Source organism: Crocuta crocuta, unplaced genomic scaffold (genome assembly GCF_008692635.1).
Source record: "Crocuta crocuta isolate KB4526 unplaced genomic scaffold, BGI_CrCroc_1.0 scaffold122, whole genome shotgun sequence".
Lineage (NCBI taxonomy): Eukaryota > Metazoa > Chordata > Mammalia > Carnivora > Hyaenidae > Crocuta > Crocuta crocuta.
The window spans coordinates 1,573,348-1,591,161 of NW_027528839.1; the positions used below are offsets into that span (position 1 = coordinate 1,573,348).

The 17,814-nt window shown below is 37.5% G+C and overlaps 1 protein-coding gene across 1 annotated transcript in view; it reads right to left on the reverse strand.

The window, feature by feature from the left end:
* Positions 1–1,508: 1,508 nt before the first annotated feature.
* The window catches only part of ANKRD45 (ankyrin repeat domain 45), a 53,879-nt gene continuing 37,573 nt past the window's right edge, over positions 1,509–17,814 (reverse strand). The window contains exons 4-6 of the mRNA XM_077756017.1: positions 11,018–11,112; positions 8,772–8,910; positions 1,509–5,772 (exon numbers count right to left, since the gene is read on the reverse strand). Of these exons, the coding sequence (XP_077612143.1) occupies positions 5,741–5,772; positions 8,772–8,910; positions 11,018–11,112 (266 nt within the window). The 3' untranslated portion in view covers positions 1,509–5,740. The remainder of the gene's footprint in view (positions 5,773–8,771; positions 8,911–11,017; positions 11,113–17,814) is intronic.

A 17,814-nucleotide genomic window follows, 5' to 3' on the forward strand; every position in this document is an offset into this window, starting at 1 on the left:
TAATTTTGAGTAACATCCCTCCACCATCTATCTATCTATCTATCTATCTATCTATCTATCTATCTATCATCTATCTTTCATCTGTCTATCTTCTGCTGTTCTCTCAGGCTCACTTGTTTCACCTAGATCCTACAGTTAAGTCTCATGAAGCTTTATATTTCAAAATTCAGATTCTCCATGGATTTTAGAAAAATCCTCATACCTCAAGAATACTTGGACAAAATTTATAGTCAGCTCTAGATTACACATAGTTCCGCTAGAGATTGCACATAACTAAAATACAGAGATGATCAAATTTTTTTACATTACAATCTTTCCTATACAGCTTTAAAGAAAAGCAATAATAGGGATGCCTGGGTGGCTCTATCAAGTGTCCGATTTCAGCTCAGGTCATGATCTTACAGCAGTGAGATGGAGCCCACACCAGGCACTGCACTGACAGCACAGAGCCTGCTTGAGATTCTCTCTCTCCCTCTCTGTGCCTCCCATGTTTGTGTACATGCCCATTTGCTTGGTCTCTCTCTCTCTTTCAAAATAATTTTTTAATTCAAAAAAGAAAAATAAAAAAAGAAAAGCAATAATCCATCTGTACTTCACCATTTTTGTAGAGCCAGCTGAGTAGACTGTGATAGCCTTAGGAGTTGAGGGCTGAGAGGCTGCCCAGTATGTTTCCCTCAACCCCATATTCTGATAATAGATTATATTATCTGACTGAGACAAGGTTGATTAGTCAGTTTCTCATCCCCCTAATACAATGATTGGTTCAGGGATGAGCGTGGGACTCAGACAGGACCATTTAGATGGTTCCTTAGCTTGGTATGTATCTATGTTGAGAGAGAGAGAGCTGTTGTCTTTGCACTTGGTTTATAGCTATGACAGTGATTGCCTAGAGCAGCTAGAGGTCATCTTCCCAGATGCACTGAGAAACCACAGCTCAAGTCCAAGCAGTTCCAGGAGGCGCCACCTTAGACATCTCTGAGGTCTTGTGACCTCACAGTCCCACCTGAGATTTTATCTTTTTTCAGAATCCATTTCTTAGTTTGAGACCTTTTGCCATATAGAAAGGCTGGGAATGAGAAACAATTTTATTTTCAAACCCAGTGAGTACTGGCTCCATTATATTTCTTTTAAATTTCATTTGAAAACCGAACTGGTCCTTTTTGGTCCATCTCTTCTCTCACATTGTAGCAGAAGCTACTTGAACACTATCTGGAAAAATCCTTAGCAGGATCATTGAGTTCATTACTTAGATAACAGTGTGGTCAAACTTACCACCATCATATAACAAGGGCCTCTCTTCTCCAGCTTCTAATTAACATTTTCCTCCCTTTCCTATAAACTCCCACTAATAACCTCCTAAGACCTGCAGACTTTCACTAACACTCTCCTCTAGGTCCTCTGAGGTCCCAAAAAGGCAACACCACATATTTTAGGGTTTGTTACATCAATTTGTCACTTCCACAGTCTAAAACTTGTATACATTGCTGCATAACAAAGAGACACAAAACTTAGTTGGTTAAAACAACAACAATCATTTATTTAGCTGAAATCTACAATTTTGGCAGGACTCAACAGAGAAGGGTGTCTCTGCTCCATACTGCATTGGCTGTGGTGGCTTGATTGGAGGATCTGCTTCCAAGATGGCTCACTCATATGGCTGGCAATTTGGCAGTGACTGTTGGCTGGAGCTTAGACAGGGCTATGGGTTAGGACCTCAATTTCTGTCCATATGAGTCTTTCCACACAGACTGGTTTCCAAAACTGAGCATCGCTAAAGAACTGGCTGGAAACTGCATCACCTTTTACGATCTATGGAAATCACATTGTTTTACTTCCACCCTAAGCATAGGCCTGCTCAGATTCAAAATGAGAGAGTAGAGACCCACCTCTCTATGTGAGGAATGTCATGATTACGTTGTAAGGAGAGCATGTAGGACAGGAGATGGGGCCAGCTTGGAAAATACAGTGTGTCACATATTAGATAAAAAATCAGAGTGCATTGTCATCCCTTTATATTTCAGGTCATCATATCAACCTTAATAGCATTCTGCCTGCTTCAGCTCAGCCTAGAGCAGTTGTTACCAAAGGCTGCACTATAGACCAGTGGTGATTCATGACAAAAGTTCCATCATACATGGAAAAATGAGAAAATATAAAAGCTTAATTTATTCAATTTAAAGGACAGAACCTAACAATGAAATCATGCCTTCCCTTCTTTTCTGGTGTTAAAATATCTTTTCTTTTATTAAATAATAGTGATAGCAGATAGTAATTGTTTTCTTAATGATGTCATATTAATCTCCTCCATTTTTTCACATTTATCCAATAAAACTACAGAAGTCTCAGGAACCACTGTCTAGAGTTTATCATAGCACTGGATTTAGCTTTTGCTTCACTCCTTTCCAAATAACTTATTTTACTAGTATGCACACTGAAATTGTAATTACTCTATGAGTGTTCAGAAGAAGTCCTGCACCTACCTGTGTAGCAGTTCAAACTCAAAGCATTTGGGCATTTTAACTCTCCTATGAATAAATGTATAATTCAATGCAACAACAGATCATAAGAAGTACTATACCTCTCTAAACTCAGATGTTCACATCAATGGGATCTTTGACATGAGATCCAGGAATACCTTGGTAATCACCGGGTTCACATGCCTAGAAAGTAGTACAGCATCAGGACTCATTTTTAGAAAGGCAAATAAGCTCTATAAATGAATGAAGACTAGTGACCTCTATGAATAGCACCAAAAGAGAATTCATTCAACTGTTATTTACTAACTTACTATCTTATGGGCTCTTGAGGTATGAAGAAAAACATGACAAAGCCCCTACCCTCAAAAAGCTCACAATTCACATGGGAAAAAAAATATGGGAACAATTAAATAGAATATATATGTGGCTGTTAGCACGACAGATATCCAGAGAAGGAGGGATTAGTTCTTCCTTACACTGGGGATAGAGAAGGTCATAGGGTAAAGAATTATAGACTGCTTGCCAAAGGTCAGAATAGGCTTTTTTTTTTCAGCTTTATTGAGGCATAACTGACATATAAACTTGTAAGATAGGACTGACTTCTGAGAAGTTTCCATTGCTGGAGGCAAGATGAAGATTAGGAGTTGGTGTCTTATTCAGGCTGCTGTAGCAAAAGACCCTAGCTGGCCACTTTATAAACAACAAACATTTATTTTCTACAGTTCTGGAGGCTGGGAAGTCCAACATTATGGTACCAGATGATTCAGTGTCTGGTGAGAGCCTACCTCCTACATGGCTCATTTTGCTGTAACCTCATATGGGTGCTAAGGACAAGAAAACCGTCTGGCGGTCATTTATAAGAACCTAATCTCATTCACAAGGGCTCTGTCCTCATGACCTAATCACCTCTGAAAGGTTCCACTGCCTAAAAATATAATTTTGAGCATTAGATTTTAACATGTGAATTTTCGGGGCTGGGCGGGGGGAGGATGTGGCATACAATACATTCAGACCATAGCAGCTGGTGAAGGAGTTAGAAGACCAGTAAAGGAACCACAATGACATAAGGGTGCCAGTCAAGGAGTTTTAAGAAGAAGGCGTTACTACATACATCAGAAGCTTCAAGCATTTGGAAGATAAGGGCTAAAAGGCGAATGAAGGAGACAGGGGTTTATTTTATATGCAGGGCTTCCAGAACTGTCTCAGTTGTATCTACGAATCTTTGAAGTAAGATTCAGGAATCGTCCCCCTAATCACCAGGACCACATGCCTGGAAAGTACGTGACATTCAAGATCAAGGGTCAGAAAATACAGCAGAAACAATAAAAATGGCAACTAGCCTTGTCCCAAATTACTACAGTGCTTAAAGGTAATGGACCTCTCACAAAATAGGTAGTAAGAGAGCGGAGCCCACGCAGACAGACCTCCTTCCTGTAGACCCCCGCAAACAGTCACTGGGTCTCCCAGAGGGGAGTGAGAGTTATTGCCGTATTCTTGTGCGTAAGGCAACTGAAATGGAATTGCTTATGCATGAAAAAGATCTCAAAACTTAAAAGTCTGTGACACAAATTTAAAAGTGTTATCTCAGGGCACCTGGGTGGCTCAGTTGGTTGGGCGGCTGACTTTGGCTCAGGTCATGATCTCACAGTCCATGTGTTCTGTACTGACAACTAGCTCAGAGCCTGGAGCCTGTTTCAGATTCTGTATCTCTCTCTCTCTCTCTGACCCTTCCCTGCTCACACTGTCTCTCGCTCTCTCAGAAATAAATAAAACATTAAAAAAAATTTTTTTAAGTGTTATCTTAAAACTGCACTTGAGAAAGTGTCAACTGATGAGCAATTACTGAATTGCTTTTTTCTTTTCCATCCCCTCTATAATGAAAACCTAGCTTTCAGGGTAGGACAAAAAAGAAGAGGTCTTAAGAACAACACATAAATGTGGGTTGCTTTTTTAACATGTTGTTTCCATAAAAACTTTCAGGAAAATCAGAGTGGTAGAAGGTTTGGGGGTTTTTAGATAAACTAAAAAAAATAAGAATTTGAAATCACTAATATGAAACCCAAACCAATACTGATACTTAAAACATAAAAGACATAGAACAGAAGGAAAGATAGCACGGAGTCCAGTTAAAATATCTATATTGCCAAACCTAGTGAATAAGCGAAATCTAACCATACGTGTGTGGAGAGAGAAAGGAAGAGGAAGGTAAAGAAATGAGTAGGTTTTACTAAAAGACTAAATCCTACCCCACAGGTAAATTTTAATTTGGACATAAAAAGTAATAGTTGTAGGGGTGCCTGGGTGGCTCAGTTGGTTAAGCATCTGACTTCATACTCTCCCAGTTTGTGAGTTCGAGCCCCATGTTGGGCTCTGTGCTGACACTCAGAGCCTGGAGCCTACTTCAAATTCTGTGTCTCCCTCTCTCTGCCCCTCTCCCACTTGCACTCTGCCTATCTCTTTCTCTCTGTCAAAAATAAATAAACATTTAAAAAAAAACCCTGAAAATAAAAAAAGTAATAGTTGTATAAGAAGAGGACTCTGAAGGGCACCTTGGTGGCTCAGTCAGTTAAGTGTCCGACCCTTGATTTCAGCTCAGGTCATGGTCTCACAGTTGGTGGGATTGAGCCTTGTGTAGGGCACGGAGCCTGCTTGGGATTGGGGTTCTCTCTCTCCCTCTCTCTCTGTCACTCTCCTCCCCTGCTTGTGTGCTCTCTCTCTCAAAATAAATAAATAAACCCTATAATAAAAAGAAGAAGACGACGACCCTGAGCCAAACCATTCTTAATCTTTCCTCGCTCAATGATGTCTTCCTATAGCTTTTCTTTCGAAAGAGGGAGAACAAATTTTTTTTCTGGAAATAGCTTTTTAATATCTTTTTAATAGAGTTCCTCAGTTGAATGTAAATTTCCTGCCTCAATTACACAGAAAATTTTTAGATACTCTGTATAGCCCTTAGAGCTTCCAGAGAGCTTTTGTGAGTGATTCGCACCCACATGCTGTCTGGAAGCAGCATGTGGAATTCACACAGAGCTGCACTTGGAGCAGAGGCAAGACCGGAGCATCTGCACTTATGCATGCTGAATAGGACAAAACAAAAAAAGGGTGATTCATACTTAAACATTTTTATAAAGCCCTACATCTATTTTCTTAACTTCAACTGGTATGAATAAGTTTGCTTTTATAAATACTAGAAGGAAGTGTGGCCTTTTATAAAATATATATTCAGTAGAAGGTAAGATCTTGACTTCTTTTCTGACCATGGCTTAGACTACAGATTTGGCACTTTTCACTTGACCTGAAAGGAAGCAGATTTTAAAATTACATTTAATTAATATAAATTGTAATATAAAACAAAAATGAAGCCCATTTTTAAAATAATTGCCATGAAATAAATATGTCCCAGTCCAAACCAGTCATTAATTAAGCCTTGGTGTTGGTATATCAATTCAAGTATTCTCCTCTCTTTTTTTTTTAATTTAAAGGTATAAGATCACATTTCTCATATAATCGGTATTACTGTTCCTAATTCTGCCATCGAATAGAATAACTGAATAAACCGCTTAACCTCAACAGTCTTCACTTTCCTCCTTGTAACACGAGGAGTTCATTTGAGAGGTCCCATCAAGACTTAACACTTCCATCATGTGAAGGTATAAGATACTGAGGTGCTTGGAGGGGATATAGAAGATCGGGGGTGGGGGTGGGGAGAGCTGATTCTTCCTAAGTGATGAGAAGGAAGGAGGGAGAGGTGATGCCCAGGCTAATGGCAGTGGTAGAACAGGGGGAAAGGGTGAGAACCAGATTGTACCACAATGACTCAGGCCTTAGTCATCTCACTGCTGGACTATAGTGGTTTCACTCTCTCCAGTCTCTCCTTCACCCATTTTATAAGGAAAGCCATATTATTCTCTCCTACTTAATCCTTCTCTGCTTCCCCCAAAGCATTTAATGACAGCCCTCTGCCCTGGATAAAGACCAAATTTCTAAGCTTATAAATTCAGTACTTTTAATGAAATGAGCATAAGTTAACTTTCCAACCTTATTTTTCACTGTTCCTCACAGACTCAACTACAATTAGCCAGATAGATCCTGGCCACTTCCCCATTCCCACCTTTGAGCCTTTCGTCATCTTATTGTGCCTTCATTCCAGAACTCCCCTCATATTCCATCCTGGCTACCCGTCCTTTCAGGCGATTCCTCTTTCTTCATGATACTTCCTCCTAATAGTTAGGCTTCTCGGAACATACAAAGCACTGAGTTTATCTTTTCTGGTTTGTATGTTTACTCACCAACTGGGTGGTGGGCTCCTTAAGGACAAGGACAGTGTAAAGCATCTGTCTCCCTTCAGGGGACCTAAGAATGTGCTATCTATGCCTGTGCTCAATAGATGTCTGGTAAAGATGGCAAAGGATATTCTGCCATACTACCTAGATTAGATTGTCTTAACATTTAAAAAACCATAGTCCCTTTTGATTAAAAAAAAAAAATCTTACATACTCAATATCCACATTCAAAAGAATGAGTTCACATCATACACAAAAAAATAACTCAAAATGGACCATAGAACTAAATGAAAAAAGATAAAATTACAAAAGTCTTACAAAAAAACCTGTAAGAGTGAGTCTTGGTGATCTTGGGTTAGGCAATGTTTGTTAGATATGACACTGAACGCACAGGCAGCAAAAGGGAAAATAGGGTAAACTAGACTTCAAACTTAAAGGCTTGAGGCTTTTGCCTCAAAGGACACAATTATGAAAATAAAAAGATAACATACAGAATGGGAGAAAATATTGGCAAATCATATATCAGATAAGGGAACTGAATTCAAAATACATAATGAACTCCTACAAGTCAACAAGAAAGACAACCCAATTTAAAAATGGGCAAAGGAGTGGTGACTGGGTGGCTCAGTCAGTTAAGCATCCGACTTCAGCTCAGGTCATGATCTCATGACTTGTGAGTTCAAGCCCCATGTTGGGCTCTGTACTGACAGCTCAGAGCCTGGAGCCTACTTCAGATTCTTTGTCTCCCCCTCTCTCTGCTCCTTCTCCTGCTTGTGCTCTGTCTTTCTCTCTCTCAAAAAATAAAAAATAAAATAATTTTTTTAAACAGGCAAAGGATTAAAATAGACACATCCCCAAAGAAAATATACAAATAGCCAGTAAGCACATGAAAAGATGTTTAACATGATGAATAATTAAGGAAATGTAAATCAGATCTACAGTAAGATATTACTTCACACCCACTAGGATGGCTAAAGTTCTTTTTAAAAGACAATAATAAATGTTGATAATGATGTGGAAATTGGAATCTTCATGTACACTGTTTATTGGAAATGTTCTGCAGTTCCTCAAATGATCAGGCACAGAGTTACCATATGGCCCAGCAATTCTCCCAAGAAAAATGAAAACATGCAGTCACACAAATTTGTACATAAAAGTTCACAGAAGCACTACTTACAAGAGTCAAAAGCATGAAAACTCAACTAATGAATGGGTATGTTTGAATCCATACAAGAATATTATTCAGAACAAAGAGGAATACGGAAGTATGTTACAACATGTATGGACCTTGAAAACATGAGAAATGAAAGCAGCCAGACACAAAATGGCACAGATTGTATGATTCTATCCATGAAATGTCCACAACAGGCAAATCTTTAGAAATACAAAAGATAAATGGTTGTAGGAGTCTTGTGGGAGGGAGGGTTGGGGGTGATTGCCAATGGGTATGGTATTTCTTTTTGGGTTGTTTATGTTCTAAAATTAGATGGCGGTGATGATTATATAACTGAATATATTGAAAATCCCTGGATTGTATATTTTTAAATGGTGAATTTTATACTGTAAGAATTAAATCTCAATAAAACTGATATTTAAAAAATTCTTAGGTATGCCTGCCACCAAGTGCAGCTTCCCCATTGACAGGAGACTGTACCCACAATAAGCTTTTCAAAGCACAGTTATAATACTGAAAGTGCTTTCCAAATTTTGCCATTCTACCTCCTAGAAGGATATGCTTTTCTAATTTAAAATCAAAGGCACAATAAATTATATAAAATTAATAAATAATGGTAACAATATTAAGATTAATATTAGACATTCTCTACAGAAATAATTGTTATTATCAATATTGAAACTAATAGTAAATCTAGGGAGTTGTATCACACTTGTATCATGAGCTTGTAAAAGGTTAATGAAGATTGTTAAAATCAGAAGATTGTTAATCTCAGAAATAACACTGAACTAATATTCATCTTTTCTGACATTCAAACCATTTTTATCCCAAACTTACGTGGTGTTGCCATTTTTGTGAAGATAGGAGTCACAATATCTTCCAATTGTTGTTTCTGCTCTAAAAGCTCGCTAATGGTGGCTTCCAAATGGGTTTCCAACCACTCATTTTTAATACGGCATGCACTGAGGATGGTATTCTACAGATAGAAACAGAGAATTTACTTTCCACTTGTTTATTGAAAAATAAAACTCTATAGGATCTCTGAACTAGCACTGTGCAATAGAACTTTCTGTGATGGTAGACATGCTCTATCTGCATCATCCAATAGTCACCATTTGACATTTACATCCATTGAGTACTAGAAAAGGGACAGGTGTGACTGAGGAACTCTATTTAATTTTAATTAATACTAACTTAAAATAGCTACATTTGTCTAGTGGCTGCTATATTGGACAGTGCAGCTCTAACATTAGTGGAATGTTGCTTAAAATAAAACTCGTAGTTTACAGTCCTGAAGCTGTGGGTCAGTGTACACCCTCTCCCTAATTATTTTCATTGAGCCCTGTGATAAAAAGATGTGTTTGCAAAGGTTGGAGAAGAATAGATGGATGTTATGAACTGGATGCAACTCAACAGGCATATTATTCTCCCTCGGAGGGTTCAGAGGAGAGGAAGTACCAGAAATGCAAGAAGAGCTCCACCTTGCTGAAAATGTCTCAATTTGCATCAAAGCTATCTCAGCACACACACAGCAACCTGAGAGTGTCTGATTTGAGTTTATTGTTCTATGATTCATAATAAGAGAAAAGAATGCATTTCTTGCATGTCCTGTTCCTATTATTAAATAAATAGTAGTGTATGCAGACATATGTGGAATCAAATGCATTTGGAAGGATGTCCATAAGCAAATTAAGGATAAATATGTAGTTTAAAAAAATTTAATATGTATAGTGTAACTCCAATCATATAAAAAAACAAAATCTTATAAAACTATATGTGTGAATACATATGTTTATATAACTGAAATGGTGAAATTTGTATGGTGAAATTAACAGGAGATTGTTAATGGAACCCCAGGGCAGTAAGACTGGAAATGGAAGAAAGAAAGCTATTAAGTTTGCTTTAGGCATTTCAATTTTATTCTAGTTATTACTATATGTACATAATATTTTCTAGTTCAAATAATCAAACATTTAAAAATTGAAATTTAAAAAAGTTTTTATAGTAACTAGTTGAACAGAGTACTGTCTGTGCCCAGAAATTTTTCTTTCCTAGATTTAATAGCTGCAATAGCTATCCTAACAGAATTTTGTCTATATTTTGTTGGTTTCATAAGAGATTTTGTAAAGTGTTTTACAAACCATAAGTGAAATGTGTAACTTATCATGTTCTCAGGCTTGGGGATGTCTTAACACTTTTAGCAATAGCTAATTCTTTTTCATCAGAATTAGAAGTCACAGGGAATTCACAGAACATCCTGCACAGAAATACAAGAGATAATTTAAAATCAAACCACATTTCGAGTACCTGGAGCATATCTTACATCCAAAGCAATAAATTAGTCCACATGTAATGCTTAGTATATGGTAAATGTGGCAAGCTGGCTTTATAATTAGCTGTCTTTATATTTTTGTCTTTTTTTACCATCATGTAAAATATGATGCATTTAATGAATATGTAATGTAGATATACATAGATACTGAAATATGATGTATATATAGGTTTTAAAGCAAAACTTAATGAAATAAATATCAGTGGACCTCATTATTGAACAGAATAACCAGAACATTGCCGGAACTATTAACACTATTTTCTGTGCTTCTCTCCTAATTCATCCTCTTGCCCTCCTCCAATGGATAATCACAATCTGTGCTTATAATTTTTCTTTTCTTTTTTAATAGTTTTACTCCACAGGTAGGTATCTCTAGACAATATAGTTTCATTTTGCTTGGTTTTGAGCTTTATGAAAATCTCTACAGTCTTTGGTGATTTTTTTTCAACTTCAACAATACGTTTCAAAAATGTATCTATGTTTTTGGGTATAATACTCAGTACATGCATCTCTATGTCACTCTTAAATATTATTTCACTTAATTTTTATCATTCTATCTCTTATCAGTAGTTTACTAAGGGAGGGGGGAAGGAAGGAATCAGGGTAGGTAAGAGGGAAGGAGGAAGGGAGGGAGGGAGAAAGACAGCAGTAAGGACCACCACCTACCTCTACAGCATTAGTATAAGAAACTAAAGATATAAGGCAAAAATCTCAAAAGACATCTGAACAAACAGTAGTCACAACGCAGTACCTTGTCTTCCTTCAAGAGCTTCCCTTGTCCCTTTTCTGTGTCTGTAACAGCTGCAGAGATCTTTGCAATATACTTTTTCAGAGCCAGCCTTGCATCTGAAGAAATAGGACAATAAATAGCACAATAATAAGACAAAGACTAAAAATATCCTCAACTATTTACACTATACTATTATACATCCAGAGTTTATAAAGACTGCATGTAGGAGATTTGTTGAGGTTACTTTCGTTGAATTTCAAGATAGGTAATACTCAACTAGCCCAGGGCTTTGGGACACACTGTGTTCCTAAAATCATAGCTAAAATTTTGAAGACAAATAAATATGTGACACTTAATCCCAATGAGATCGTGTGCCATTAAAATATCTCCTTAAAACATCTACTCTGGAGGGGCACATGGGTGGCTCAGTTGGTTGAGTATCCAACTCTTGATTTTGGCTCAGGTCATGATCCCAGGGCCATGGGATCAAGCCCCTTGTCATGCTCCACACTAAGCATGGAGCCTGCTTAAGATTCTCTCTCTTTCCGTCTCTCCCCCTTTCCCTCACTCTCTCCCTCAATTAAAAAATAAATAAATAAATAAAAATAATCTACTCTGGAGAAAGGAACAAAAACTCATTTCCAATAGAAAAACTGTTACTTGCTTTACCCTTTATGATCCTTCAAAATAAATTCCAAAATATTTTTTTAAGAAAGCTTTCTTTTAAAAGAAATTTTTTAAGAAATATCTTCTTTTAAAAGAAAAATATTTAAAATAATTCCATTCACTATAGCACCCACAGTAATGTCATCACAAAATCTGCAAGACTTGTTCGAATAAAATTACATTTGAGAGAAATAAAAAATTCAAATAAATGAAAAGGCTTACCATATTCCTAGATGGAACTGAATATTGCAAATTGTAAGTAAGCTCTAAATTAATTTGAAGGTTGATGTATTTGTTCCCTGTGGCTGCTATAACAAATTGCCACAAATTTTGGTGGCTTAAGACAACAAAAATTTGGGGCGCCTGGGTGGCGCCCCAGTTCTAGAGGCCAGAAGACTGAAATTGGTATCAATGGACTAAAGTCAAGCTGTTGGCAAGGCTGAATCCTTCAGAGGGCCTTAAGGGGAAAACCCATTTTCTTGCCTGTTTCAACTGCTAGTGGTGGCCTGTATCCTTGACTGGTAGGGGGCTCCTTCTTCTATCTTCAAACGACAATAGGTCTCACCTGGATAATCCATAATAATCTCCCTGTCTCAAGATCCTTAACTGAAGGATCTACAAAATCCCTTTTGCCATATGAAGTAACATTCATAGGATCCAGGGATAATGACCTAGATATCTTAGGTAGCCACTTTTAACTCATCACAGCCTGCCCTAAAGTTCACATCTATCCCACATGCAAAATACAATTACTCCATCCCAACATCCAAAAGTCTCAACCCATGACAACTTCAACCCATGTCCAAATGCTCATTCAAAATATCATCAGTTCAAAAGTCTCAAATTTCATCATCTAAATCATTTAAACAAGCTATGGGTGAAACTTTGGTGTTATCCATCATCTTAGATGACGTAGATTCCTCTCCATCTACAGACTTGTGAAACTAGAAAATAAGTTCTCTACTTCCAAAATATAATGGTAACAGTTGTAGACACTGCCTTTCATAAAAGGAGAAAGTGGAAGGAAAACAGGAGTCACCAGTCCCAGGTGATTTTAGGATCCCACAAGGCATTTCCTATTTGGTGTCAAGACCTAGGATGAATTCTCTGTGCCACAAGGCTCCATCCTCTTGGCCTGTGGCTCCAGCCCGAGTCATCCTTTTTGAGGACAGGTAGCATGTGTTTACAGATGAATAATCTCATCAGTCCATTTCCTGTCTGTAGGGTTTGGGGAATCCAGTAGCCTTTTTCCTTTTTGTTTTCTCTATGTCCCTTTGTTCAAACTGACAACATAATATTCTCAAAAATGTTGTGAGTCTCCTTGCAGGTCACAGAGACTCATTCCATTAAACAAGAGGCTCCTCCACAGGTCTTCATTGGATAATTTCATTTCATTTCTGACTTCTGCCAAAATGGCTGAGGGGAGCCATGAGTAATACACTCAATCTTCTCAGCACCCACAAAACACTGTCCAGCCACATCCTTGCTTTTTCTAGAAAGCATGCTTTCTTAAAAGTGGGTCTTCTCATTTTAGCACTTTTGCTACCTGGATAGGCTGAGAATTTCCCAAATAATCAAGTCCTCTTTCCTTTTCAACATAACAGTTGTTTTTCCTCAATTTATCATTCCCCTCTCACATTTTACTACAAGCAACAAGAAGAAACCAGGCCATGCCTTCAACACTTTGCTTGGAAATATCTTCAGCTACATATCCAAGTTCCCCACTTACAGGTTTTGCTTTCCATATATGGACAGGACACAATTCTGTCAAGCTTTCAGCCATGGTGCCCTTCCTCCAGTATCCAATAACATGCTCATTTCCTTCTGAGCCCTCTCCATCAGCAACTCTAATGTGTTTCTACCAATAATCTGCTGAAGGCAACCTAGGTTTTTCCTATTCTGCACCTCAAAACTCCTCCATCTACTTATTACCCAAGTCCAAAGCCACTTCTACATTTTTGAGTACTTGTTACAGCTGTGCCTCACTTCCAGGCACCAAAATCTGTATTGGTTCCCTATGGCTGTTCTAACAAATTATCACAGACTTGATGGCTTAAAACACTAATTTATTCTATTACAGTTCCAGATGCCAGAAGTCTGAAATTGGTATCACTGGACTAAAGTCAGGCATGGGCAGGGTTGATTCCTTCTGGAGGCCTGAGGGAAAAACTTATTCCTTGCCTTTTTCACCTTCTAGCAATTCTATTTCCCTCAGATTGTGGCTCCTTCCAACACCTTCAAACTGCATCCACCAATCTCCGCTTCTAGCATCACTTCACCTTTTCCTCTTCATGTCAAACATCTACTTCCCTCTTATAAGGACACTTGTGATTATATTTAGGGTCCATCAGGAGAATCCCAGATAATGTCTCAATCTCAAAACCCTTAATCATATCTGCAAAGTCCATTTTGCCCTATAATATTCATAGCTTCCAGTGATTAGGACCAGGATATCTTTTGGGGCCATTACCCAGTCTACCATGATCAGTATACAATCTCATGAAACTCCACATATGAGTTTTTGAGAGACTTTTAAAAATCACTGTACACAAGAAAATGGCAGCAGAGTAGGACGACCCTAGGCTCACCTCATCCCACAAACCCAACTAGACAACTGTCAAATCATCCCAAATACTCCAGAAATGAACCTGAAGACTAACAGAACAAATTCCACAACTAAAGGGTGAGAGGAGGCCATATTGAAGAAGAAGGAGGAGGAGGAGGAGCAGGAGGAGGAGGAGGCAGAGACTTAGACAAAATGCCAAGACAAAGGAATTCATCCCAAATGAAAGAACAAGATAAGATCACAGCCAGCGATCTAATCAAAACGATACAAGTAACATGCCTGACCGAGAACTTAAAGCAACAGTCATAAGGATATTCATAGGGCTGAAGAAAAGAATGGAAGACCTCAGGGAGACCATTACCACAGAGATAAGAATTAAAAAGAATCAGTCAGAGGGGTGCTTGGCTGGCTCAGTCAGTTAAGCATCAGATTCTTGGTTTCAGCTCAGGTCATGATCTCATGAATTCAAGTCCTGCATNAAACAATAAATAAATAAACTCTAAAAAATTTTTTAAATGAATCAGTCAGAAATGAAAAATGCAATAATTGAGATTGAAAACAGGCTTGATACAATGAACACAGCTGGAAGAAGCAGAGAAATGTAAGTGATATAGACGATAAAATAATGAAAAATAAGGAAGCTGAACAAAAGAAAGAAAGGAGAATTAAGGAACATGACAAAAATTAGGGAACTCAGTGACTCTATCAAAAGTAATAACATTCATATTATAGGAGTCTCAGAAGAAGAAGAGAGAAAAGAGGACAGAAAGTTTATTTGAAGAAAGAATACCTGAAAACTTCCCTAATTTGGGGAAGGAAACAAACCTCCAGGAGGCACAGATAATTCCCATCAAAATCAACAAAAGCAGGCCAACATCAAGACATATTGTAATTAAATTTGCAAAATACAATGATAAATAAAAATCTTAAATGTAGCAAGACAAAAGAAGTCTTTACCTTACAACTGAAGATCCATAAGGCTAGCTGCAGATTTATCAAAAGTAACATGGCAGGCCAGAAGGGAATCACATAATGTATTCAAGTGCTGAATGGGGAAAAAATCTGCAACCAAGAATACTCTCTCCAGAAGGCTATCATTCAGAATAGAAAAAGAGATACAAGTTTCCCACACAAACAAAAACTAAGAGATCGTGACCACTAAACCAGCCCTGCTCCTTAAAGGGGACTCTGAGAAAACAAGTCCAAAGGTGACAAAGAAAGGAACAGAGAAAACATCCAGAAACAATGACAAAACAAGTTAAAAGAAAACTGGCACTAAATACGTATCTATCAATAATTAGTCTGAATGTAAATGGACTAAATGCTCCAATCAAAACACTGTCAAAATGAATAAAAAAAAAACAAACAAGATCCATCTATATACTGCCTGCAAGAGACTCATTTTATTTTACTTTTTTTAGTTTATTGTCAAGTTGGTTGCCATATAACACCCAGTGCTCATCCCAATAAGTGCCCTCCCTCATTCCCATCACCCCCTTTCCCCTTACCCCCACCCCCATCAGCCCTCAGTTTGTTCTCAGCATTCAAGAGTCTCTCATGGTTTGCCTCCCTCCCTCTCCCCAACAATTTTTCTCCTTCTTCTCCCTCATGGTCCTCCATTAGCTTCCTCCTAATCCACCTATATGTGCAAACATATGGTATCTGTCCTTCTCTGCCTGACTTATTTCGCTCAGCATAACACCCTCAAGGTCCATCCATGTTGCTACACATGGCCAGATTTCATTCTTTCTCATTGCCATGTAGTATTCCATTGTATAAATATACCACATCTTCTTGATCCATTCGTCAGTTGATAGACACTTAGGTTCTTTCCATGTTTTGGCTATTGTTGAAAGTGCGGCTATGAACATTGGGGTACATGTGTCCCTATGCATCAGCACTCCTGTATCCCTTGGGTAAATTCCTAGCAGTGATATTGCTGGGTCATAGGATAGCTCTACTGTTAATTTTTTTGAGAAACCTCCATACTGTTTTCCAGAGGGGATGCACCAGTTTACATTCCCACCAACAGTGTAGGAGGCTGCCGATTTCTCCACATCCTTGCCAGCATCCAGAGTCTCCTGATTTGTTCATTTTAGCCAAAAAGACTCATTTTAGACCTAAAGATACCTGGAAATAGAAAGTGAAGTGATAAAGAAACATTTATTATACAAATGAATGTCAAAAGAAAGCTGGAGTAGCAATACTTTTATTGGTCAAACTGACTTTAAAATGAAGACTGTAACAAGAAATGAAGAAGGGTACTATATCATAATAAAGAGAATATTCCAACAAGAAGATCTAACAATTATAAATATCCATGCACCCAACATGAGAGCACCCAATACATAAAACAATTAATAACATATAGGTACTAATTGATAATAATACAATAATAGTAGGAGACTTTAACACCCCACTGACATTAATAGACAGAGCATCTAAACTGAAAATCAACAAGGAAACAACAGCTTTGGAAGATACACTGTACCACATGACCTTAGGAGGTATATTTAGAACATTTCATCCTAAAACACAAAATACACATTCTTTTCAAGTACACACGGGACAGTCTCCAGAATAGACCATATACTACGTCACAAACCAAGCTTCAACAAGCACAAAAAGACTGAGATCATACCATGCATATTTTCTTGCCACAATACTATGAAACTTGAAGTCAACCACAAGAAAAAATTGGAAAGTCTACAAATATGTGGAGGTTAAACAAACATGCTACTAAACAATGAATACATCAACCAGGAGATCAAAGATGAAATAAAAAATACATGGAAACAAATGAAAGTGAAAACACAATAGTCCAAAACCTTTGGGATGGAGCAAAAGTGGTCCTTAGAGGGAATTATATAGCAATACAGGCCTATCTTAAAAAGCAAGGAAAATCTCAAATAAACAACCCAACTTTACACCTAAAGGAGCTAGAAAAAGAACAACAAATGAAACCTAAAGCCAGCAGAAGGAAGAAAATAATAAAGATTAGAGTTGAAATAAATGATAAAGAAACTAAAAAAAACAAAAACAAAAACAAAACAAAACAGTAGAAAAGATCGATGAAACTAGAGGCTGGGACTTTGACAAAATTAATACAACTGATAAACCTCTAGCCAGACTTATCAAACTGAAAAGAGAAAGGACCCAAATAAATAAAATCACAAACAAGAGAGGAGAAACAACAACTAACACCACAAAAATATAAACAATTATATTTCATATATATTATGAAAATCTATATGCCAACAAATGGGACAACCTGAAAGGAACTGGTATATTTCTAGAAACATACAGATTATCAAAACTGCAACAAGAAGTAGAAAAGTGGAACAGACTGATAACCAATTGAATTGGATTCATTTCAAGAAATTGAATCCAAAATAAAAAGTCTCCCAACAAACAAAAGTCCAGGGCCAGATGGCTTCACAGGAGAATTCAACCAAACATTTCAAGAAGAGTTAATGCCTATTCTTCTCAAAGTATTTCAAAGAAATAGAAATGGAAGGAAAACTTCCAAATTCATTCTATGAGGCCAGCATTACCCTGATACCAAAACCAGATAAAGTCTCCACTA